The sequence below is a fragment of the Symphalangus syndactylus genome, chromosome 1 (genome assembly GCF_028878055.3).
Source record: "Symphalangus syndactylus isolate Jambi chromosome 1, NHGRI_mSymSyn1-v2.1_pri, whole genome shotgun sequence".
Taxonomy (NCBI): domain Eukaryota; kingdom Metazoa; phylum Chordata; class Mammalia; order Primates; family Hylobatidae; genus Symphalangus; species Symphalangus syndactylus.
This window is the reverse complement of record NC_072423.2, coordinates 130103871-130130596: the sequence shown is the minus strand read 5'-3', so window position 1 is coordinate 130130596 and position 26726 is coordinate 130103871. Positions and strand designations below refer to the sequence as shown.

At 38.4% G+C, this 26726-nt stretch overlaps 1 protein-coding gene across 9 annotated transcripts in view; it reads right to left on the bottom strand.

Annotated features, from left to right (window-relative positions):
- The window catches only part of GADL1 (glutamate decarboxylase like 1), a 300401-nt gene that overhangs the window by 154578 nt on the left and 119097 nt on the right, over window positions 1-26726 (bottom strand). Inside the window, exon 1 of one of the 9 annotated variants that reach the window (XM_055284811.2) lies at window positions 16756-16839. The exons of the other annotated variants lie outside the window; for them this stretch is intronic. Within the exon in view, the coding sequence (XP_055140786.1) occupies window positions 16756-16792 (37 nt within the window). The 5' untranslated portion in view covers window positions 16793-16839. Of the gene's footprint in view, window positions 1-16755; window positions 16840-26726 lie in introns of those variants that run through there. 9 annotated transcript variants of the gene reach the window in all.

Below are 26726 nucleotides of genomic sequence, written 5' to 3'. Positions count from 1 at the left end.
ATTTAGATAGTTGCTCTACAATATTTAACATGAAGAAGGTCCTGAATGCTGAAATTATTAGCACTACACCAAAAAATCTCAGATGCTGGCAGAAACACACATAAATTCCAAGTATGATTTGATCAGTATCTTATAGGTTTTGTTTCCTACTTTTAATTACCTTCCCTGGTGATATGCACAAAAGGGAACTCTCTGGAGTTTGGGGTGAGAGTTTTAGCCCTGACTCTGGCCCCCAAGTAGCTCTGTGGCTGCAAGTACTTTAACCTTTCTGGTTAAATGATACTCTCAGTTAAATAATGCTCTACAAAACACCTTGTCACTCTAACGATGATTCTATGGCTAAAGCCTAATTTTAAAATTAAGTTCTTATTTACTAACTAACAAAGATCACATTCTACTATTTCTAAAAGTGGTCCTTATTAGTGCTCTTCAGAACCATAAATTTCTAAAATCCTCCAGGACCTTCATGGAAATAGCTCAGGGAAGGAAGTGATGGAGTACATGAGCAGGTAGTCTTTAGGCCCATGAGGCCAACTTTAGGTATATAAATGCAATTTTATCTCAAATATCTCTGTAAATTATTTTCCTTAAACAAAGAGTTTGTAGGCTGGAATGAATGCATGAATACTTTGGCTTAAATTACAATATGACTGATAGACATTTGATACCCATCTCTTTTCCCTCTTTACAAAATGCATAACTTATATACTGAGACTTACTTATCACAGGACACTCCACTCAGAGGCCTGAGGCCCAGCTTTGCTCATATTTACCTTTGGCAACTGCACTTCTCCAAAGACAGTGCCAGTGGCAGTGGCACTAGCTGAAGCAGTCAATTCCATTTGTTTTAAGCCTATTGTGGTGCCATTATTTTTATGACACTAGGGTATACAGAAAAAAATATAGCATCCTTATTATGTTCTTTAATTAATCTTCCACATGAGCCCACATTGCTGAAAAAAAGGTAACAACACTGATTTTATTTAGTCCAATTTGGTTAAAACATGATATATAATAAGTTGAACAGTTCGTTTAGGCAATGTTCTGTTTAACTGTATAAACATGTTTGATATCTCAGATTTCCACTTCTCCTAATACTTTTCTTGATGGCTTCTAGGTATGTGGGGAGAAAAGAATGTCTCACTCAACCTCAGAGTGGAGGAAGAGTGGTGGAGTCCTTGGATCACTGCAGTGTGCACTGACTGGTACCTTTGTCCCTGGGCAATCTCACTTGTCTACATCTTTAGTGCATTCACACCTGGCAGTCATGTGGGATGCATACTCATGGCCTCTTATCTCTCATGTTAGTCAGAGACTGTGGTTCTCTTGAATGAGGTGGTCTCACTTTAGCTTTTGGTGATGGTATAGACATTTCTGGGCTTATGCCCCATCCTTCCTTGGCTCCCCAGTAGAGCAAATACATCCCATAGCTTTTGCCTTCATCCTCATCAGAGAAAGCCCATTGGGAGGACCAAGGGTACTCAATTAATCTACCTTCCTCTGAAGGACAGAAAGGCTTTTCTGAATTGTCTCCACCCCTTGAAAAGATCAATGCAGGCTCTCCCTCTTCATCCTACTTTAGTGAGCCATCACTTTGGCTTTGATAAGTCTGCAAGGTGATCTCCTCCAAGAGAAGCTGATAAAGGCCTATGTTGTTGCTTACCGTATTTCCATAAAACTACCATATAACCATGCACTGTCTCTCCACCCCTGCTTCCATCCCAAGTAATAAGAAGTCAAGAAGGTGCATTTCTGCACTCTCCCCTCTTGCTTAATCCTTCTTTCTCTTCTCATTTTCACTTCATGCCAGAAATGGAGATTTTTTCAGTGACTTTGCCTGCATTAAATATTACTTTTTCTTGACGCTAACCTCATGGATAGCCATTGAAGGTGCACAAAAATATCTTTTCTGCACCAGGAAAAAAACTCTGTAATTTGATTCTCTAGGCAAATTGGTTAAGTTAAAGGGAAAATAAAAGAATGTAGAAAGCCCAAGGCAATAGCCGGAGTGATAAAATTATTGTTTTGCTTTGAAACTCCTATTTTGACTGCCTGAATCTAAACAGTAACTGCCTGTCTCTTTGCATTCTACTTACAAAGATCAGAATATTTCACAGCCAGACACTGCTGGCATAAAGGAAGAGATATTCATAAAGGCAGCAGAAGAAAAGCACAGTAATTTTTTAAATACATTCATGAAATCACAGTCCTCTGCCTCTGAGTTCTACATCTATGGATTCAATAAATATTTTAAGATACTAAATATTTTTAAAAACCAACAATGACAGTGCAATAAAAAATACAATTTTTAAAATATAGTATAACTTTATATATCATTTACATTTGCATTAAGTATTATAAGTAATCTAGAGATGATTTACATATACAGGAGGATGTGCACAGGTTATATGCTGATATGGTTTGGCTGTGTCCCCACCCAAATCCCATCTTGAACTGTTGTTCCCATAATCCCCATGTGTCATGGGAGGGAACTGGTGGGAATTAATTGAATCATGGGGGTGGGTTTTTCCCATGCTGTTCTCATGATAGTGAATAAGTCTCAGGAGATCTGATGGTTTTATAAAGGACAGTTCCCCTGCCTACACTCTCTTGCCTGCTGCCATGTAAGATGTGCCTTTGCTCCTTCTTTGCCTCTGCCATGATTGTGAGGACTCCCCAGCCATGTGGAACTGTGAGTCCATTAAACCTCTTTCTTTTATAAGTAACCCAGTCTCAGGTATATCCTTATAGCAGTTTGATAATGGACTAATACATATGCAAATACTATGCCATTTTATATAAAGGAATTGAGCATCTTGTGGAGGATTTTGGTATCCACAGGAGGTCCCAGAACCAACTCCCTGCAGATTCTGAGGGATGACTGTACTCTAAAATTTTATGGAGGTGAGGATTAAATGACTGTAAATTTGTTAAAAATCGAATTGTACTCTCAAATTGATGAATTTTGTGGTATATAAATTAGACCTCAAGAAAGCTCTTAAAAAATTACATGCAGTATAAAAAAGAGTGAAACATAATTGGCCACCCCCTTTTGAGCTGTACTATGGACTCTTGGTGGTGTTGCTTATGAGAGCAGTGAAAATGGAGAAAGTAAGGAAAGAAAGCGTAGGCATTATCCTTTTCCCTAAGGGTTAGAGATCAATCACATTCCCAGTGCAGTTAACTGAATAGAAAGCTATAATATTCCTTTTAACTGGGACTTACCTCGCAATTCTGTTTATATGTGTATCTCTTGAGAAATAAAATATTATCAGCTTTTCCAAATCATGGGCATAAATTGTAATTATACTTGTATACATTTACATAAAAATATTTTCATTTACATACACTTTGTATGCAAGCTTCTTATCTGACAAAATCATATAACTAGAACATATGCAAGAATACAGAAGAATGCCAAAAATTAGAACAATGTGAAAGTAACAGATACTTAAACTCTTATAGTAGATCTTAACATTTTCAGAGACAACCTAAATTACACTATATGTAATTCCAACCTTTTCTGGGCTAAAAAACTAGAAGATAAAACAATGACCAAGCTTGTTAAATGCAATACACAAAAGCATCAAGTGGTGATTAAGGATGCTACTGGAATTCAAGAGAAGGAAGAAAATATCACTGACCTTCTTGGGAGACCCTGATGAGGGAGTTGGCAACAGTATAAAAAAATATATAAGAACTCAAGAACAGCAATCTGAGATTGTTCAGTGAAGGGACAAATAAACAACTGGACACATCTCTACTCTTTAGAAAATATTACATTATGATCAGTGCTGTCTAGCAATGTCAAAATACAACAAAAAAATGATAAATTTGTTCAGGGACTGCTATGGTTTGAATGCTTGTCTCCTCCAAAAACTCATGTTGAAATTTAATTGCTATTGTAGCAGCATTAAAAGGTGGGACCTTCAAATACTATAAAAAGTAATTAGGTCATGAGGGCTCCAGCCTCATGGGTGGGGGTTGTAGTTGTTACAAAGGCAAGAGTGTGGCCTCCTGTTGCTGTCTTGCCTCTCTACCTTCCATCACAGAATGATGCAGCAAGAAGGCTCGCCAGATGCTGACCCCTCAATCTTGGACTTCTTAGCTCCAGAACAGTAAGCCAATAAAATTGTTTTATAAATTACCCATTCTGTGGTATTCTGTTATAGCAGCACAAAATAGACTAAGACAGTTTGACAAGGAAGTTTCTAAATAGTTTTACACACTTTTCTATCCTTAAAATACTTATTTTTTAATTAGGTATTTTTTATTGTGGTAAAACATGAATAATAAAATTTACCATCTTAACCATTTTTAAGTGTACAGCTCAGTAGTGTTAAGTATATTCACTGTTTATTTGGACATATATAACAATGTTTCACATTGTGAAACAGATGTTCAAAACATTTTCATCTTCTAAAACTGAAACTGTATACTCACTGAATAATTCCACCTTCCCCCTCGCAACCTACTGGAAATCACCATCCTGTTTTCTGTTTCTGTGAATTTTACTACTTTAAATATCTCACATAAATGGAATTACACAGTACTGGTCTTTTTCTGATTGACTTCACTCTGCATAATGTCATGAAGGTTTATCTACATCATCGCACTGACAGAATTTCTTCCCTTTTTAATAATATTCCATTTATGTATACACTACATTTTGTATATCCATTCATCCATTGATGGACACTTGGGTAGCTTCCACCTCTCTACTATCGTGAATAGTGCTTCTGTGAACATTGGTGTGCAAATCTCTCTTCACCCTGTTCTCAATTTTTAAGGTAGATACTCAGAAGTAGAATTGCTGGATATGGTAGTTCTATTTCTATTTTTTTGATTTTTCATTTTTAATGCTATTTTACATAGCAGTTACACCATTGTACAATGTCACTAACAGTGTACAAGTGCTCCAGTTTGCCCACATACTCTCCAGCACTTGTTATTTTCAGGTGGTGGGTTTTTTTTATAGTAGCCATCTTAATGGATGTAAGGTGATAGTGTGGTTTCAGTTTGTATTTCTCTAATGTTAGTGACAGTGAGCATCTTTGCGTACATTCGTTGGTTATTGGTGTATCATCTTTGAAGAAATGTCTTTTCAAGTACTTTGCCCATTTTTAAGTTGAGTGATATAATTTTTTTGAGTTGTAGGAGTTCTTTATTCACAATATTATCAGATGTATAATTTGAGAATATTTTCTCTCATCCCATAGATTGCCTTTTCACTGTTGATTGTGTCTTTTGGTGCACAAAAGGTTTTACGTTTGATGTCTTGTCTATTTTTGCTTTTGTTGCCTGTGCTTTGGTGTCATATCCAAGAAATCATTGCCAAATCCAATGTCATAAGGCTTTCCCTTTTTGTTTCCTGATAGAAATTTTATATTTTTGGGTCTTGCACTACATCTTTAATCCACTTTGAGTTTATTTCTATATACAGTATAATAAAAAGATCCAACCTTATTCTTTTGCATGTGGATATTCAGTTTTCCCAGCACCATTTATTGAAAAGGCTGTTCTTTCTCCATAGAGTGGTCTTCTGGCCTTTATCATAGATCATTTGACTGTATATGTGAGGGGTTATTTCTGGTTTCTCTATCCTATTCCATTTATCCATACATCTGTCTGTATGCTAGTACCACATTCTTGATTCCTGTAGCTTTGTAGTGTTTTCAAATCAGAATGTGTGAGTCCTCTAAATTTCTTTTTCTTTTAAAAATCATTTTGGCTTTTCAGATTCCTTGAAATGCCATGTGAATTTAAGGATAAATTTTTATATTTCTGCAAAAATAATGCCATTTGGGTTTTGATAAAGATTGTGTTAAATCTGTACATTGCTCTGGGTAGCATGGACATCTTAATACAATTTTCTAATCCATGAACACAGTATGTCTCTTCATTTATTTGTGTCTTTAATTTCTTTTAGCAATATTTTATAGTTTTTAGTGTATAAGTCTTTAATCTCCTTCATTGGGTTTGTTACTATTTTTTATGCTATTGTAAATATTTTAAGTTTTTAAATAAAAATTTTAATTACTTGGTTTTTAAGAGATTAGCAGTGAGAGAGCTGTGGAAAGACAACTGGTATCCCACTTGTCTAAGTCCTTCAACTCTAAATATCCTATTTGTTCATCCAACTCCAAATGCTTCCATGTCTTAGTCTACAAAATTCTGCTATTCCACTGCCAATAAGGAACAGGAAGGGAACAGTAGGGATGCATTCCATATGATCTTGGTGTGTGTGAGGACAACACTTTCTACGGTCTGTCTCCAACTTGAAGAGCCACAACCACAGTAGTCACAGATCAGACAACATTAAGTAGATTATCTGAACCGCATATGGGGACCTGAGATGAAGCCCAGCTGGGGAAGGAAAATGCCCTCCCTGGGACAATCCCATTTCATGAGAACTTTGTGATATACTCTTCAAAAATTAGCATCAGGCAAAAATTCATATTGGTGATCTCTGTGATTGCCTTCCTGTGCAAGTCTGCAGCACCTGTTGAAGGGACAGTCCTTAAAGAGGTGGTGGCAACAGCAGCAGAACCAAGTTCAGTTCCCTAAATCCACGAGAGAGAGAATCTGAGCACAGCTTCAGGAAGATGCCAACCTCAACCACTATAACTTCATCAGTAGCCAAAAAAACCTAATCTATTTATCTCCTACACTTATCTTTCTATCATATTTTCTATCTGTGCTGTTTCCATTCTGAGCAGAAAGAATCTTTGATACTGCCCTTTTTCAGTTACATTATATTATGAGTGATAAAAGTCAAAGGTGTCCCTTCCTCATTATACACTGCATTTGTTATTTGGTTTGGAGGATATATTTAAACTAATCCTTATTAAAAATCATACTCCCCAGAGATTTTCATGCATATGTATACATATAATTCAATGTGATAAATATTTATTGAGGGAGGAAGGTAGAAAATACTTATTATGCCAGGTACTTAACATATATTCTCTATCAACCCTCACAAAACCCTAGGAGGTAAGCAGTGTTGTTTCTTATCACCTTTATCATATGGGGGGAGTGAACTGATGGCTCACTGCTATTAGAGTCAGAATCCAAGCCTCAGTCTATATCAGAATAATGCTCAAACTTTGTTTTTCCCCTTTGCTCTCCTGACAAGCACCTAGTATTTGTTCAATACTAACTTAACCAAATATAAATTGGTCAAGATGATCATTTGTAAAAATAAGTATTTCCAGTCACTGATTTCCAGGGATTAGTAATTCTGTCGTGTTCCTTAGCAAATTTCTAACTCCTCATTTTGCCTTAAAACATTATTAATCTTTTTCCAGAATTGCAGTGTTCCTCCATTTTTTGCTTCTATATTTTTATTTCCAGCCAATTATTTTTTTCTTCTGTCTTATCTATGATGTAAAGATGTTAAAATAACTTAAGTATCCAGCAATAGGGGATTAATTAGAAAACATTTTAGATACCAATGTAAGAATTTTTTAAACAATAGAATGACATTCATGCCTGTATAAGATGATGAAAACCAAACCAGAGGGATAAAGCTAAAAAGCCTGGCCTAAAGTAAGTGAGAAAAGCATTTAAGCAAAACAAAAGCTCCATCCCCACCAAGATTTTTTTTTCTTTTTGACAGAAACAATACAAACTCATTACAGAAAATACAGACAAGCGAATGGATCTAAGAAAAATTCCATTATCCACCCAATCATCCACAACTACTTTTAATTCCTAGGTGTAAATATTTTCAATTCCCGTTTCATATGTATAAACAGATGATTATTTTTCAACAAAACAGACTTCTATATAAACTATCTTTCAATCTACTATAAATAAGACAGCATTTACATTTTTATTTTAAATTTTATTTCATACATTTTTTATAAAATTAAATTTTATATATTTACTTTTAATAGAGGTGAGATCTCACCATGCTGCCCAGGCTGGTTTCTAACTACTGACCTCAAGTGATCCTCCTACTTTGTCCTCCCAAAGTACTAGAACTATAGGCATGAGCCACCCTGCCCAGCCTATGTTTTTAAACTAGTATTTATTTCTAAGCAATTTAATGAATGTGAATATTTTACTATTGGCAGATAAAAGAAATAATTGCCAGAAAATTAATAAAGAGATCAAAAACAGACTAGCAATAAATTTGAAAAATTCCAAATACACATCAACAAAAGGCTTAAAATATAAAAGTGTGAAAAACTGCCCCATAATGCATCACAATGAAAATTACTAATATTTGAACTAGTTGGTAAATGAGAACATCATTTTTTACCAATCATTATAATGGTTCATGAAACCAATACAAGAACTGAAGAGTTGAATGTGAAGAGCTCAATAAAATACTTGATCACCTAATAAGAAGCCCAATACATAAAATGACTTCATACTTTTTTCTGGAATTTAAGGATTAGATTAAGGAATGTACTGTAGTCAAGAGGACTAGATATATCCAAAAGAAGAAGCAATACGGAGCCATTTCTGCACACCAAAAGACAAGGTGTTGATTTCTCACCACTAATTTTTACAGTATCCATAGTTTCTGCAGAAGTAAGCAAGGCCCTCCCCCAGGAGTAACTATGCAGTTTTGCATTATAAAAAACAAACTATGGACACAACAAGAGCAAACTTGGGCTGGTGAGAAGAGGACAGGGCAAGGCCAAGGGATGGGGGAGTGGGGTGGGATACCAATGTCTGACAAAGGGGCTTCATTGAAGGAGGGGACTCTGACCTAAACAGTGCTGTTGGAGCCTGTTGAGGTAGAATGCAAACTTCTCAGCATGGGGTTAGCTTTATGCTAATAATTCATGTTGTAACTGTTTGCTCACCACAACTGTGTTATACAGAGAAGACTAGACAATTCTGATTGCTTTGCAGCATCCAGCCTGAATGGAGCTTCTGGGTCCCAATCAATATTATTGTGTGCAAGGTCACAGCCTAGAGCTCCTGGCAGGAAGCATAAGATAGACAGTGGACAAAACCAGGGTCAATGGAGTTGTTAGAATACATTGGAGCTTCAGTCACAAATGTAGTCTGCCACTTCTTTCTACTTAACAATGATAATCATAATAACAGCAGCTAATATAGAGAGAGTACGTACAGAATGAGGCAGTGCTAAGTGTTTACAGGTATCATCTCATGTCATCCTCACCACTACTCTGTGAGGCAGGCTCTGTTACTAGTTACAGATAAGGAAGCTGGACCTCAGAATTTGGGCAGCATGCCCAAGGACATAGTTCAGTGCCCACAGTGCCTACACTTCAGTAACTGGTAGAGCCTGGACTCCAATATGGTGTGTCACCTCACCTCATTATAGCTGTTACTTAATAGAGTACTTAGCATATGCAGTCAAGGACTGAGAAGGAGGACACACTAGGGTGGTACAAACTGGAGTTAAAAAGAAGGTGCTGTGGTTTCAATGTCCCCTCCAAAACTCATGTTGAGACTGAATTCCCAATGTGGCAGTACTAAGAGGTGGGGCCTTTAAAAGGTGATTGGATTGTGAAGTCTCTGGATCTTTGGGAAAGCATTCATAGATTATTGAGTTAATGAATTAATGAGTGATCATAGGAAGGGAACTGGTAGCTTTATAAGAAGAGGAAAAGAGACCTAAGATTGTGCATTAGCACTCTCAGCCCCTTTGCCTTGTAATGCCCTGCACCACCTTGGGATACTGAAAAGAATCCCCACAAGCAAGAAGGTTCTCACTAGATGCACCCACTGGACCTTGCACTTCCCAGCCTCTAGAACTGTAAGAAATAAGTTCCTATTTTTTATGAATTATCTAGTTTAGGGAATTTTGTTATAAGCAACAGAAAAGAGACTAAGAGGCAGTCTTTAGGAAAAATGTTGAACCGTGAGCACAAAAGTAGTGAAATCCAGATTGTCAGTTTTATAAGCTGAATGGCGCAGGTTCTTCAACGGGTAAGTTTTAAGAATAGAAAAGAATGAGAGAGAATCTATACATTAAAAAGACATCTCATAGTTTTTAAATGGTAAAACTAAATTGTTATAACTAGCAATGCATATATGAATGGTAAAGCTATTTTAAAAATGCAAGAAAGTAATGTCAGTCAATGCTTGGTGTTCACAGGGGATTGGTTTCAGGTCCCCTATGGGTACCAAAACCCGAGGCTGCTCAAGTCCCTTATGTGAAAGGGTATAATATTTGCATATAACCTACGCACATCCTCCTGTATATTGTAAATCATCTCGATTATTTATAATACCTAATACTATGTAAATGTTATGTAAGTAGTTATACTGTATTGTTTTTATTTTTGTTATTTGTATTGTGTTTTTTATTTCTATTTTTTTAAAAATATTTTCCTTCTGCAGTTTGTTAAATATGCAGATGCAGAAACTGCAGCTAGGAAGGGCCAACTGTACTATCAAAATCGGGATGCTGGTTACTTATAGGGGAGAAAAGAGCTCCGGGAATGGGGCACATAGAAGAGTCTTCTTAGACAATGGCAAAATTATATTTCCTCATCTGGGTGGTGGTTACAAGTGTACAAAATAATATTTAGGTGTTGTATGTATGCATCCCTCATAATTCAAAAAAGTTTAATAAACAGAAAACAGAATCACCATTATGGAGTTGCAGAGACCCTCAGGAATTCTCAGAAGCTCATAGTGAAAGCCAAGTGGGGAGGAGAGAGAAGAGGGGTGTTCTAAAACCCCTGAGTGTCAGCAGCAGATTTAGTGGGGACAGATTCTATTTTTGAGATTTTTTTTTTTTCAGGATTTTTCCCATTCCATACCTATTATCCCCAAGTGGGATCCAATAGGGGTATTGCCTTCAAATCAAGAGATTAGGACTTCTCATTAGGACTTCTTATTCTTTCTTCAAGAGGAGGAGTATATATTAGGGCTGCATAACAACAAGGAGACAGTCTCAAGAGCACTCAACAAGTTTATCAGAGTGCCTATGAGGGAAAATATTAAGAATGAAGTAGGGCTTTCCTTTAAGAGTGAAAAAGAGTTCCCTACATGAAAGGAAAAGTAATGTGGCTGGTGGATCCTGGAAAAAGGGACCCTGAATTCCACTTCTGTCAGAAAACCAAAGAAGCAACCAGATGTTAGAAAACAATATCATATGCTCCCAGAAACAGTGTAGAACCAACAGTAAAATTTTTGCAATATATATAAATGTATAATATTAAAAGTTTACTTATTCATACCTCTATTCCCAAATGTTAATTTAAAAAAAGAGAGAAAAGCTGTACTAGTCCATTTTCTTACTGCTATGAAGAAATACCCAAGACTGGGTAATCTATAAAGAAAATGAGGATTAATGGACTCACAGTTCCATATGGCTGGGGAAGTCTCACAATCATGGTGGGAGGCAAAGGAAGAGCAAAGGCATGTTTTACATGGTGGTGGGCAAGAGAGCATGTGCAGTGGAACTGCCCTTTATAAAACCACTGGGTCACTCCCATGACATGTCTTGATTATCAGAACTACAATTCAAGATGAGATTTGGGTGGTGACACAGCCAAACCATATCAGAAGCCATCTTACTTTACAAAGTTTCTCATTCCTGGAGCTGCCTTTGCAGATAAAGAAATGATATTCAATGGTGGCCACCTTGCAAACACCTCAAGCACACATGTGAAACAATTAGGGAACACTTACAAAGGAGGTATTCATGAACTGTCAGAAAATGTTTACATAACAAAGGAAAAGCCAAAAGCAGAAATGAAACCAAAAGTTAACTATGATTTACAGCAAAGCAATGTATTTAACGTGGCAACATGCTGAAAAATTAATATTCTTAGTCACTGGATTCGAGTTAACTTTTTTTTTTCCCTACTTTGAGTTTCTTTTTAAATGATGCATCTCTTTTAACTCAATTATGCAATTTTGGAATGCTGAGAGGTTGGAAACTACTGAAACGTTCAAAAAGAGTTAGAGGAGGGCAAATTTAGAAAATTAGCTGAGAAGACAACCTTAAGTGCCTAGTGACAGGTGGTACAGTATAAGTGATCTATAATATACATAGTTTATACTTCTTATACTGTGTTCCCTCCTTGTAAAAGCAATGCAAATTCCTTACATAAGAATCAGAAATATAATCAAAAGAATTTAAGGAATATTCACAATCCCATCTACCTAGAGACAAACCCTATTCTTTGCTATCTAGCCACCGAGAACCTCTTGCAATGTGTAGTCATTGTCCACACATGAAATGCATTCACATAGTATTCTATACTCTACCATAATTTATTTTAGCCATCCAGCTATTAGATATTTAGATGTTCCAAACAATGCCTCTTTGTTTGATATGTAAATGGTTACTAATTTTTACTATTACTAACAGCTTCAAGGAGGCAAAAGTGAATATGAACTTCAGATTTAAATGCAAAGGTGAAAAGAACTTAAGATTTCAGGAATTATGCATTGTCATTATTCTTGTCACTCTCTAAATCATTCATGTATGAGTTTACTGAACAAACACATGTTAAATATATGTACCTACTATGTGCCAGGCACTTTGCTAGATGCTGGGGATGCAGTAAATAGACAGATGTATTCCACACCCTCATAGACATCAGGCAAGAAATAGATATATAGAATTACAAGCATGTAAAAAAGAATGATGATATGGGCGATACAGCCTTTGTCAAATACATTAGAAAAACCAGTGAACAGAGATAAAAATCTTGAAACATCTGTGGTAGTAACTCCATTACGCCAGTAACCAAAATGCTTTCTGAAAATCACCTCCCTACGAATCACCTGGACTCTTAATTCATTCTCCTGTTTTAATATGCAAATTAACTACTCATTCTTTCCTAAAACTGAAAGCCCAAATTACAAAGACTCAGCAGCAGACCAAATGTATAGAGTGTGGGGTAATCATGCAGCTGGTGGACATTCTTCATCAATAGGTGAATATGAGATTGTTCTTGGTAGCATTGTGGAGTTCAGTGAACATCACCATGGGCTCTTCCTATAAAATCACATGGTGCTAACACATTTCAATAACCTCATTAACTTTCACATACAATTTTCTGAACATAATAAGTCTATTTATAACCTACTACCTGCCATGCATTGTGCATATTATCCCTAATCTTCATGATAATCCTAAACAGTAGATATTTTTATCCCTACCTTACAAATTAAGAAACTGAGGCTCACAGAGGTTAAATCGCTTATCCAGAGACCCAATCTGAACAGGCTGTCGGCTAGAGTATTTACTTTGCATTCTTCTCCTTCCTTCCTTCCTGTGGTTACCAACAAGAGAACAGCTGTGGTGAGTCTGCCTGCTCCCAGGGTACTGCCTTATAAAATGGATTCATCTGTCATGATCTGAGAGGAACAGAATCAGTAAACCTACCCCAAGAAAAGGGCTGTTATAGAGAGTTCATCCCATGGGGTGCTGCCCTTTTCCCTCAGAGCCAAGCTGCTTTGATCCTTAGCAACCAAACAGCAGAGCACATATACATGCCCCTGAGAGGGGCAGTGAGCTGCCTCCTCAGGACTGCCACATCCAGCCCTACCATGAGTGCAAACCTTCCAAAACTGACAGATTTTCTCCCCATCCTTCCCACTCAAAGAGGAAAGAATGCTACTGTCATTTCAAGGAACTTAAAGCCACACACATCTCAGGGTCTTTTCCAGCATTCTTCCTGTGGTCCCAGCAGAGGCAGGCAAAGGAGGCTGTTCCAGGTCACTGGCCCATATTCTGTAACATAGGCCAGGGCCAGGGATTGGGTGTTAGGAGTGTAGGGGTGTGGGACTCTGGAGTTAGAGCCCTGGGTTTAATGCCCAGAGCTGATCTTTACCCTCTCCAAGCCTTGGTTTCCTTAAAATAAAAAATAAAATAAAATAAAAAGCAGACCATAATAGTATCCCTATTGACTTGTTACTGAAGGTTAGATAAGATAGTATTTGTAGTTCAGCACAGCAATAGTAGGGACCATGCACCCAGTGATGAATTTTGCCTGTTGGGGGTTTCATTGAAATTATAAGAAGTAAATAAAAAATGAAAAAGTCGCAGAGAAAAAGAGAAAATCAAGAGAGGGGCAAAAAAAAAAAAAAAAAAAATACAGAAATTTTGGTCCCAAATGTCATGATTTCAATGTTATTACAACATGCCAGTCTTATAACGGTATAAAAGCCAGCATTTCAACAACAAATTTTTGACCCACCATGAAAACTAGAATTTTACTTCTCTTTTAAACATGTTTTAACAAGAATCAAAGCTATTCAGGAAGAATGGAAATTTGTGCTATTATTTCAAGTGATAGAGGAAAAAAACATTATTTGAGTCTGAAGAATCATTCATTTTTAATATAACGAACATTTGAATCTGATGTAACTAATTGCTTAAACATCTCTTGCATGTACTACAGCAAGATCATAAATGATATCAAAGCATAAAGAGCAGAATAAGAATTATTTATCTGCAACAGGATTCCCTATGGTATTCTTCCATAATGTATAGGTCTGTAACAGATATTCAACAAGAGAATTTAAGACAAGATATCATTTAACATACTAATCCAATGTTACCTTCAGGATCTCATCATACATACTTGGAGGATTACTAAGTCTGACAGATAGTTGTCTTGTACTCTTTTAAGATGCCATAGCAAGCATTTGGCATAATTAGGTGTGTTGCTGCCTTATCACCTGCTCAAGAATAACCAGAGAGCAACCCAAGAATTGTGGTGTTTTCAGAAATTCAGATTTAAGGCAAACTTCAAACTTTACCATTTATAAATCATATATTCAGCTACCAAAGTCACCACAAGCTACAGACATGCTTTGTTACAAGGTACATGCTTAATCTAAGAAAAGTAGATACCTTGGTTTTTTTTGTTGTTTTTTAAAAAAAGTTTCTATCATATTTCTGAAGACTATGCTATATGGCTTTAAAACAAGAATTAAGGTTAAAAACAAAACAAGAGTAGGGTTAAGGTCAGATAAAATTATTCTAACCATCCTTCCTTCACATAAAGAAGTCTCCTGTATTATTAGGATTCCTAAATAATCTATGCTTTTCAATCCATTCTCAAATAGCCATATATTTATTTTATTTTATTTATTTTTTGAGACAGAGTCTTGCTCTGTCACCTAGGCTGGAGTACAGTGGTGCGAATCTTGGCTCACTGCAGGCTCCGCCTCCGAGGTTCAAGCGATTCTCCTGCCTCAGCCTCTGGAGTACTGGATTACAGGCACCCACCACCACACCCGGCTAATTTTTTGTATTTTTAGTAGAGGTGGGGTTTCACCATGTTGGCCAGGCTGGTCTCAAACTCCTGACCTCAAGTGATCTGCCCACCCTGGCCTCCCAAAGTGCTGGGATTATAGGCGTGAGCTATCATGACCAGCCTAGCCGAATATTTAAATAAGTATGTGCTGACCCTAGAAACATAAAAGTCTGAGAAAAGGCCTTAGCAGTTTTCAGTGTGAGTTGTTTTTCTTCTTTTTAAGTTTTACTTTTGTTTTTAATTGAGACATCATAATTGTACCTATTTATGGGATACAATGTGATGCTTCAACACATATATACATTGTTTAATAACCAAATCAGGATAATTACCATACACCTGTCATTTCTTTGTGATGAGAACATTGAAATCCTCTTCTAGCTTTTTTGGAATATACATTATCATTAACTATATTCACCCTACTGTGCAATACAACACTGGAATTTATTCTTCCTAACTGCAGCTTTATATCCATTGACCTACCTTTGTACAGCCCTCTCTGCTCCCCAGCCTCTGGTAACCACTATTCTAAGTGCCAGGTTTTATGCCATATATAAAAATAATAATGATAACACAACTTTTAAAGTTTTTTTTTAAAAGGGCTTCAGGACAGTTATGCTGGAAACTCTCCCTGGGACAATAAAAGGTGAAATATTTCTTTCAGCCAAATGGTTTCTGCTTCACCAACTACTGTGCCAAATTCCCAGCCCTGAAAATGACTGATCCGCAGGGAACCCTAGCTGAGTTACCTGACCTACCTGTTGAGCAGATGCCCCCAGAGAGCTTCAACTTTGAGACTTCATTAAGCTGTATTCAGCACAATTCAAAAAATTTATTGATACAAAGAGGAGTTATTCCTGGAGGATCACTCCTAAAACGTCAACAACTAGTTAGTGAGAATACCTGAATAACAATAATGATAACCTTTCAAAGAAGGAGTAACTATTACTTTACAGAAATAGAACTAAGTGGCACCTGAGTTATAAAGACAGCTTGGAGGAATTCTGCTGTACACGATCTTTAAACAACTAAGGTCCCCGTTCTCAATCCGCAGCTCTGATCCAAAGAACATTAAGGGCATCACCTACTCTGAGATGAGGATAGCCGCTTTTAACCCCTGTTTATAGAATAGCTGGCTGCAGGTGAAAGGACTGAGATGATGCTGTCCTTGTCCCCGAAAAAGAAGCAAAATCATCTTTTTTACAGGGCAGGTACTTCCAGTCTAACTAGGGAAACGTGCGGCAGTTCGCCAAGCAGTAAAATCTCAATACGCATTTATTTAACAAACCCCCATTATGTCTTAGGCGCGGTTCTTTGCGCTTTATAAAAGTTAACTCATTTGATTCTAAATAATAATAATAACCTTTCAGGCACAGAAAATGGAGCAAAAAATCCATGAAGATTGGGACTTTCTACCCACCCCAGCCGCTTTACAAGGAAATAACCAAACTTCTAGTCCCCAGGTCAAAAAGTAAGGAGATTAAAACCCAGACGAGGGAGGTTAAGGACAAAAACGGCAGCCGCGCTGAGTCGTTACCGTCCACAGGACACTGGCGGTCCGAGTCGCTGCTCATCTCTGCTCCCCCACTCCAGGCTGCCCGGGGCGCGGCTCCCGCAGTCTGGGCGGCGACGGTGGTTGCTGAGGCAGCGCCCCCCGGGGGACCCGCAGGTGCACCAGGCACGAGGACGCACGCGCTCCGTGGTCCTTTCACTTTGCTGTCCAAGGCTCCAGTGCCAGACTTTTGCAGCCCGCGGCTCTCTGTTAATATTTGGAGCGCTGCTGGCTGCTTTGCCACAGGCTTGACCCAGGGCCAGGGTCTCTCCGCCCTTGCGCGGAAGGGGTGGGGAAGTGTGTAGGAGCGTGGGTAATTTGGGTAGGAAAAGGCAGGGGGCACCATACCAGCCCTCCTAGGATACAGGCTGGGCAAGGCAGATAAGTGGCTCTTGGCCTGGTGACCTTCCCAGGGTCCAGTTCTTTGGAGTAACCACTTCGCAGAGCCTCATCCACCGGAGGAGCCCCAGGCTAAATATGATGCCTGCGCCAGGTCATCAGCTGAAGGAACCTATTTTAGGGCAGCTGTGGTGAACGGGATCCACTACCCATTCATTCAGCTCTGCCCTGACATTTAAGAGTTCTGTAAGTGAATCCCTTTTCCCAGTCCACTTTCAGCTTTGTGTGTGTGTGTGCCTCTGCAAAATTTTAAGTTTGGAAAAGGGAAATGGTAGGGGGTGGTGGGCATGTTGTTACCTTATAGCAATGAGCAAAAGGAGGTGGTAATGGGTGAAATATTGTAAAAGGCTCAATATTTGTCTAGTCTTTAGAGTAAAATTTTCTCACTGTATTTGCTCCAGCAAGCCCTTGGAATTTTAGTTTCAGTCGTGTTCCTATTGTAAATTTAAATTTAATTAGTGAGTGCAGCATTTTTGTCATTCCTCCAGCAGGCTTTATGTTTAAAGTTAAATTCCCTTAGGAGCTTTTAACTGAGGCTGTCGATGTGATAGAAACAATCAGTTAATGCCATTTCAAAGCACATTTATGACAACTACATTTACAGAGCTGCATTTGTAATCCAGATCTCTCAATGGACTAAAAAAAAAAAAAAAAATCTCGCTTTACATTTGCAAATGCCTAGTGTCACTTCTTAGCAGATGATTTTTTTTTCATCTGGTAAGCATAACTGTAGTTCACATCAGTGAAGACAGTGCAGACCTTTCTTCCAACTAAGAATAGATTATTTCTAATATACCAACAACCAGAGTTACTAAAGTTAAGACCCTGCAGATAAATTTCATAAAGACTGTGTAAATTTCTGAGAACCCCACATACTCTTTTGTATCCAGTCTCAGCAGAAATATCACTGAGATCTAGTGATGAAAACATAAATAACTTTAGGAGTTAATCTTCTGTAACTATTAAAATATACTGAAAGAAGTGCAGTCCTGTGTTGATTAATGATGGGGATACATTCTGAGAATGCATATCAAGGCAATCCATCATGCAAACATCCTAGAGTGTATTTACACAAACCTAGACGGTAAATTCTACAACACACTTAGGCTACATGGTATAGTCTATTGCTCCCAGACTACAAACCTACACAGCATGTCACTGCACTGAATAGTGTAGGCAACTGTAAGACAATGGTAAATAACTATGTATCTAAACATAGAAAAGATACAGCAAAAACATGGCATAAAAGATAAAATAACATGTTACATCTGCATAGGGCACTTACCGTGATTGGAGCTTGTAGGATTGGAATTGCTCTGAGAAAGGCAGTCAGTGAGTATTAAGTGAGAATGAAAGCCCTAGGAAATTACTGTACACTACTGTAGACTTTATAAACACTGTACCTTTGGGCCATACTAAATGTATTAAAATATTTCCCTTTATTTAATAATAAATTAGTCCTAGCTTATTGTAACAAATTTAAAAACTTATAAAACGTTTTTATAGGCCAGGCACGGTGGCTTACGCCTGTAATCCCAGCACTTTGGAAGGTCGAGGCGGGTGGCTCATGAAGTCAGGAGATCCAGACCATCCTGGCTAACACAGTGAAACCCCATCTCTACTAAAAATACAAACCAAAATTAGCCAGGCATGGTGGTGGGCGCCTGTAGTCCCAGCTACTCGGGAGGCTGAGGCAGGAGAATGGTGTGAACCCAGGAGGCGGAGGTTGCAGTGAGCAGAGATCACACCACTGCACTCCAGCCTGGGTAACAGCGGGACTCCATCTAAAACAAACGAAGTTTCTATAAGTTTTTTAATTTGGTAAACTTTTTGACTTTGTCATAACACAGCTTAAAACACATTGTACAGCTGTACAAAACTATTCTTTGTGTCCTTATTCTACAAGCTTTTTTTCTTCTTTTTCTTTTATAAGCTTTTTGGTTAAAAACTAAGACACAAACATACATATTCACCTGGGCTTATACAGATCATCAATATCACTGTCTTCCACCTCAACATCTTGTCTCGCTGGAACTTCTTCAGGGGCAATAACACACATAGGGCTGTCATCTCCTATGATAATGATGCCTTCTTCTGGAACACCGCCTGAAGGACCTGCCTAAGGCTGTTTTACTGTTAACTTTTCAAAAACATATATGTATGAGGAGTGCACTATAAAATAACCTAGTATATAATTAGTATAGTAAGGTAAATACATAAACCCAGTAACATAGTTGTTTATTATCATTATCAAGTACTATGTATTATACATAATTGTATGTGTTGAACTTTTATAGGACTGACAGCACAGTAGGTTTGTTTACACCAGCATCACCACAAACATAGGAGTAATGCATTGTACTAACAACATCGCAATGGCTACAAAGTCACTATGTGACAGAAACTTTTCAGCTACCTTATATTCTTATGGAACCACCAACATATATGTGGTCCATAGTTGACTAAAACATTGGTAGGCAGTGCATGACCGTATACACTCCAGCAAGTTTTTCACTTTTTTCTTAGCATTTTAATAAGAAAATCCCCTCCTCTCCAGTTCAGGATAGTGACCCGCGGCAGCTGCTGCTAAATTTCATATGTCTCTGTGTGACAAACCAAGGCCTGCAGGGGCCACAGTCATTTTACAGACCTGGACCAAGACCCCCAAAAAGGGAATATGCCTTTCAAAATTTCTTAGATTGAAAACCAGAAATTGCCCTATAGCACACCCCTTACTGACTTATTTCAACTCACATTTATTCCTGTAACAAAGGCATTGCATTATATTCTTCAATTACTAGACTTTTTCCCTGTGCCAGACACCAAGGATTTAAAGAAAAATCCTGCATTCAGAATAGTTTAGTATAATTGAGAGAGAGATGCTTAAAACCAGCTAACCTTTCTTAGATGTTTTGTTTTCAGTGAAAGATAAGGGGCATTGAGGAGCCACCACTGAGGGGATGGTTAACTTTAATAGGGGGATTAGAAAAAGTCTCCAACCGGAAGTGACAATTTTGAAATACTCGGAAAAATTCACTAATGATAGTTTTTGTCATGTACTATGAACTAGGTACTCCACCAAATGCTTTTTATACATTCCCTTTTATAACCCTTACAAAAATAGGAATTACTGTCCCATTTTGCAAATGGACAAACCTGAGGTTCAGATTAAGTAACTTACCTAAGAACCCACAGGTGAAGAGTTTCAGAATCATAATCGGAAGGCAGCTGTCTCTTATTATAAAGCCTGTTTCCTATCTCTACAGTGGACTGCATTGATTAGCAAAGATACTTTCTAAAATCTTTGTAGTGTAAAACTTTTCACATAAACCTTTCATTTGTGAGTACAAAGATATGCCACTTGGTGTTACAGGAAACTGGACTGCACCTAGGCAGTCACATTTCCCTCACAGAGGAATCTCTACTTGTCATGACAAGATAGAACACACGAATAGCTCTCTAAAAAGAACTTGGAAGGCCAGGCACGGTGGCTCATGCCTGTAATCCCAGCACTTTGGGAGGCCAAGGCGGGTGGATCATGAGATTGAGAGATTGAGACCATCCTGGCCAACATGGTGAAACCCCATTTCTACCAAAAATACAAAAATTAGCTGGGTGTGGTGGCCGGCACCTGTAGTCCCAGCTACTCAGGAGACTGAGGCAGGAGACTCGCTTGAACCTGGGAGGTGGAGGTTGCAATGAGCTGAGATCACGCCACTCCACCTGAGCCTGGTGGCAGAGTGAGACTCTGTCTTAAACAAAACTTGGAAATCAATATCCCAGGCAGGACTGCTGTGGAAATAGCATTCATTAATGTATAAATTTGTTCAACATTTGCTGGGCACCTACTGCATTGCACATACTTTTTATGGAAGCTGACCTCATCCCAACAACAGATTTTCATAGGAATGCTCCGAGGAATTAGATATGTTCATGAAAAGAAAGAAAAAAGAAGCGTTACTCCATGCAGAGTTGGCCAGTAGGCCAATTTATTTAAAGTTGAGAAATGTGCCTTTTGTCGAATAGGAAGTGAAAGAGAACAAAGAAGATCCCAAGCTTCTATTTGGATGAGAAAATATCTACCAGTCACATCTATCCAAGAGGCCCCCCAAATTGTGTGGGTCTGGAAATCTGGAAGCATACTCAACAGAGAGGCAGCAAAATGCAGTGATTAAGAATCCAGTCTTTGGTGTCAAATAAACACTACATTCAGATGCTGACCAGTCCAATCAATGGTGCTCAGTATGGGGTCAGTCCAATATTATCCAATGAATGAGTAACTTGAGCAAGTGATAAAACTAACCTAAGACTTCACATCTGTGTAAAGTGGGATTAATAGTATAAACTTTAAGGAACTTTTGTGTGATATCTCTGTATTGGTAAAGAAGTGCTTTCAGTTGCTAATGGCAGAGATCTAAATTAGCAATGATTTAAGTATATTAGGTTTTTTTTTTCATCATTTAGCACAAAGTGTGGAGGTAGACATAGTCTAGGATTGTTACTACAGTTCTATATTTTAATCAAGCATGTTTTAATTTTCTTCTGTAGCATCTTTAATGCAGCCTTCCAGCCTCAGAACTTTCTCATGGTCTTGTAATGGCTGCCAGAACTCCGGAGGACTCCTGTTAGTCTTCCAAACAGGAAAGAAAAGGAAAGGGGAGAAAGTGGCATCTGGCAGTTGATTCAGACCCTTTAAATAACTTTCCCAGTGGCTTTGTTCAACAACATCTATTTAATATAGACACTTCCTCTCAAGAGAGGCTGGGAAGCGTGTGTGTGTGTGTGTGTGTGAGAATATGGGCACTTTAGGGGTTCTGCTATCGAGGAAAAGGTGAATGGAGATTGGATAGACAGCCAGCAATATCCACTATAGTTACAGATTTGACCCAGTGCCACAAAGTAAATACTCAGAAAAAAAATCGGTATGTTAGAAAATAAAAAAGATTCCTGACAAATGATAATAGAAGTAGTCTAAGTGTGTGTGTGCGTGTGTGTGTGTCGAGGCTGAGTATGAGAGTTTTGATCAGATAGTTACTTCTCCTGAAAGAGGAAGAACACTCGTTAATTTTATGTTTCAAGCTGAGCTCAAAACTGCCAGGAAACATCATTTAGGTTACAATCTTTTGCATACTTTGGTGCTAAAAACCTGAATAGGAACACAGTTTAGTTACTTCACAGAAGAACTCTAGGCCAAGAGAAAGAAAGAGCTCAGCAATTCATAGAAACAAAAGTGGGAAGGTAGAAGAGAAAAAATGAGAAAGGGATCTAACATTTATTGCTTGCAAACAACCTAAATCACATCTGCCTATCTTGAGACTGGCTTTACAGCAATCATTTGGGAGGATATCAAGGCCATACAGACTTGACTAAAGGTTGTAAAGATGGAAAATCAGACTTGGCAGTTAAGCAAGAACCAAGCTCTGGAAGTTCAAAAACCAGGAAGCACAAGTAATTTTTTATAGGGATGAGTCTGATCAAGGATACCCACTTCGTCCCACTGCTGCAAGAAAGCCCCGTTGCTACCATCAGATCCTATCTCTAGTACTCAGAGATAATCCAGTTTATTTTTTAATTTTATTTTTCTAATTTAAGTTCTGGGATACATGTGCAGAATGTGCAGGTTTGTTACATAGGTAAACATATGCCATGGTGGTTTGCTTGGAGGATGGGTCAATGGGTGAATCCAGTTTCTTATCTTTGTATCACTTGATCAAATCAATCAGGTGTATGTGCCTGATTACCCATGTCATGCCTGGATCCAAGGATAGAGATAGGCTGAATCTCCTCCCTTTGGCTTCCCTGGGCAGTACAGTGGCCCCACCATTATCATCCTCCAAGAGGGACTCTGACACATGTAGGAAGGAGGGTTAGATGCAGGACAGCCAAAGAAACAAAAAAAGAGAGACAAATACCAATCACAGTGTCTTAATGAGCCAAGCTGTGTTGTGCACCTGACATGTAATATTCACCATGATCCTGGGAAGCAATAATTGTAACTACCATTCTATAAATTAAAAATTAGGCATTTATCTAAGGACCCATCGCTAGTAAGCAACAGATCTGGGACTCAAACTTAGGTTCGTGGATTTCAAGAGCTCTTCTGTTTTGCAATATCTGACCCTACTTCCATGTTTTATTTTATCTGGATTTGACATATTTTTAAAAATCTGCCTCGCTGGGACTAAGTCAAGGGATTTCAGGGGATGACAATGCAATATTCAAGGCCATTTGACATGGAGCATTGTTCTTTTAGCTAGTAGACAATGCGGACACTTGATCATTATTTTTCCAATGATCAGGCACTCATTCAAATTCTTATTGAGCTTTGATGTGAAAGGCACTGAGCTAAACGTGGCACATGAATAAGTCATGGTTCCTTAGAGAAATGGCAGGAGAGATTGATATGTGGACAGTTAAATCACAATATGTTGTGTTAAGTGCAAAAATAGAAGTATGCACAGAAAAATGTACAGAAGCAGTGCTGAGCAGGCAGCTACTTGGACCCCTTTAAGTAACTTTCCTGGAAGTTTTGTCAGAAACACTTGGGTTGTGCTCAGTAACAAGTAAGTCCCCATATCAACTAAGATTTATTTCCCACTCCTGCTTAAATGTTCACTGTGCATCTTCTGTACTTAATTGCCCTGCCAGGACCCAGGATGCTGAAGTAACCTCTCTCTGGACAGGCTCACTTAAGAGAGATATGAGTAAGCAAACCATGCCCTGGCTCCCACACTGTCTATCCAGGAAGAATACCCACATTTCTGCCTATAGTTCATGGGATAAAGCAAGTCACATGGCCAAAATTGACACCAATAGGACAGGAAATAATAATGTTGATCTTCTCCCAGGGAGGGGCAGCGAGTGTTTATAAACAAGAATATAGTCCACCACATGAGCCATCTGGGAGAGAGGAGCAACAAGAAAGGCTTTCCCAGAGAGAAGAAATGTGAAGTGGTCTGGTGGAAGGTGGGATCTGGGTTCATCCTGGGTTTGAATCCAGTTTCTACCACTTACTATTGTATAACCATTGGAGAGTTACCTAAATTAGCTAACTGCCATTTCCATTTCCTCAATAGTAAATGTAGAACAAAAAGGGTACTACCTCATGGGGTTCTTGTAGAGAATAAATGAAACAAACATTTAGCACAGTGCCTATCATACATAGTACATTCTTAAATGTTAACAATCAGCATAAAAAGCTAATATTTTAGCTGAATTTTGAAAAATGAGTACAAGTTTTCCATGTGGATGGTGTTAATAAGGTAGAATACTGGCTTTCCATTCAGAGGGGCAAGTATAGGCCAAGTAATGACCTGTGACCCAGCACCAATAGAGCCAGTACTTTCTGGAGGTGTTAAAGTGGGGAGAAAAGGGTGTTTAGAGATGAGGGTGGGGAAGGGAACAGGGCCAGGTCCTGAAGGACTTGTAGGCCATATTTAGAAGCTTAGACTTTCTCCTTTAGGCAATGGAGACCCAGGGAAGAGTTTTAATCTGGGACAGATGGAGAGAGATAGGATCATTATGGAACATGCTCAGAGGTCAGGGGTGGGGACAAGGTGAAGCCAGGAGAGGGGACTATTCTGTGTAATAATCCAGGTGAGAGGTGGCAAGTGCTGCCAGCAAGGCAGGGACGGTAAAAACTGAGAGGAAGGGACCAACAGGAGGTAGCATACAAGAGGCGTGCCAGAGTTGTGAGTGCACTGGGACTTCTTGCCTTTTCGGCTGCTGAAGCCCCAAACCCAGAGTGGCATGAGGCAATGCATAAGGGGTTGTTGAATAAATGCATCAACAAGACTTGTGTTGTGAGTGGATTCAGAAATGGTGGGAGAATACCTGATGGGGGTATCTTTTCTCTCAGTATTTTCCAGACTTCTCAATTATTGGACTCACCCAGGGTAGTTACTAAATATACAGATTCCCAGCAATCCCCCAACCTAGCTCCTCCATCTTTTGATCAACCTCGAAATCTCTATTTTTAAAAAGAACTATTGATTAGTGGTAAGAAACTAATGATTCATTTGGTAAATCCTGCTAAACCGATTAAAATATTAGTGGTCAAAAAGGACAAGGGTGCTGGTTATGTCAATGAGGTGTCATGATTCAGTCTGGGATTGTGCATTCATTCTTCAGTGCTGTTTAGAGATGTTTATGGGCACTCCTATTCATATCTGAGAGCACTTATAGTAGGGTTAGTTATGTCGTTTTAAGAAAGTGTCTATATTATAAGTTACATGGTTTCCATCTGTTTTTATTACCCTTGGGTAACATACAAATTCTTCTAAAATTCCCCCACATTGGGATCTCATCCTTGGGCTAATGAGAAAGGCAGTAGGAAAACCTCTTCTAGAATGTCACTTCTTAGAGTGTGTTCTGCAGACCAGTGCTGATCTGGGACATGCTCATAACTGGCCCATGAAAGGTAAGAGCAAAAATTGAGATGAGTCATTTAGACACTACAATAGAAACATCCTCAGTACTGTTGACCTCCGGAACCTGATGATTGTGGTGGAAGCTGTCCTGTGCATTGAAGGATGTTTAGCATCATCTCTGGTGTCTTCCCACTAGATGCTAGTAGCACTCTCCTGCCAGTTTTGGCAACCAAAAATGTCTCTAGACATTGGCAAATGTCCCCACAAGATAAAATATCCCAGATGAGAACCATTGCTTTATAACAATTTAATAGAGTAATTTTATACCTATGACTCCAATAATATGAAAATAAAATTGGATCGTTTGAGTGTTTCAATTTCATTTTCTAGTAATTCATTATTATATTTTGCTTTTAATTCATACAGAGTTTTTTAAATACCCCTTCCCAATATATAGCTTAAAACACACTGCGGGAAAGTCACTGTAAAATACAGAAGTGATCCTTAGAAGAAGAGGTACAACCTTGGACTATCTATCATCCCCCTGCCACAGTCAACATTACAAGATGACTTTGAGGAAATTAACTAGACTTTGTTTTTTATGGTTTTATTTCTGTAATCCATCATGGAAAAGTCTCTAACATTCTCATATCACTACAAAGGAAGCAGCAGCCAGCACTAGGTTATCCATTCTCCAGTGAGAGTAAGTAGCTCTTTTTTTCTTTCCCAGGTCAGATGAAAATTTGCTGGAGGGGAAGGTGGGGAAAGAACCTAGAAGTAAACCCTCAAAACCTTTGTATGAGAGAAAGCCCTAGGTGAGAGGTCACACACTACCTAACCACAGGTTAAATTTAGTCTACAGACAGGTTTTATTTGCCTCTCATATTGACTTTTTAAAAATTAATTACAAAACTACTTCTCATAAAAATCGTGATTGCCAGCTTCTCTTGAAAGATCAGAGCCTTTTGGCAACACTGGGCCTAGCTTATCTCACAATGTCAATCACTGGAGCTGAAAAGCAGCCGCCATCCTCAGCCCTCTTCTGCTATCTCCTGACAGCTCACTTCCTGATCCATGTAGCCATGTGAGTTGGCAATTCCTGGGCAAGGTCAACAGAGCATTTCATCTAGACATCTGGAGAAATAGAGGTGACAGAGGATTTGGACTTTGAGGATACAACATGGTAGA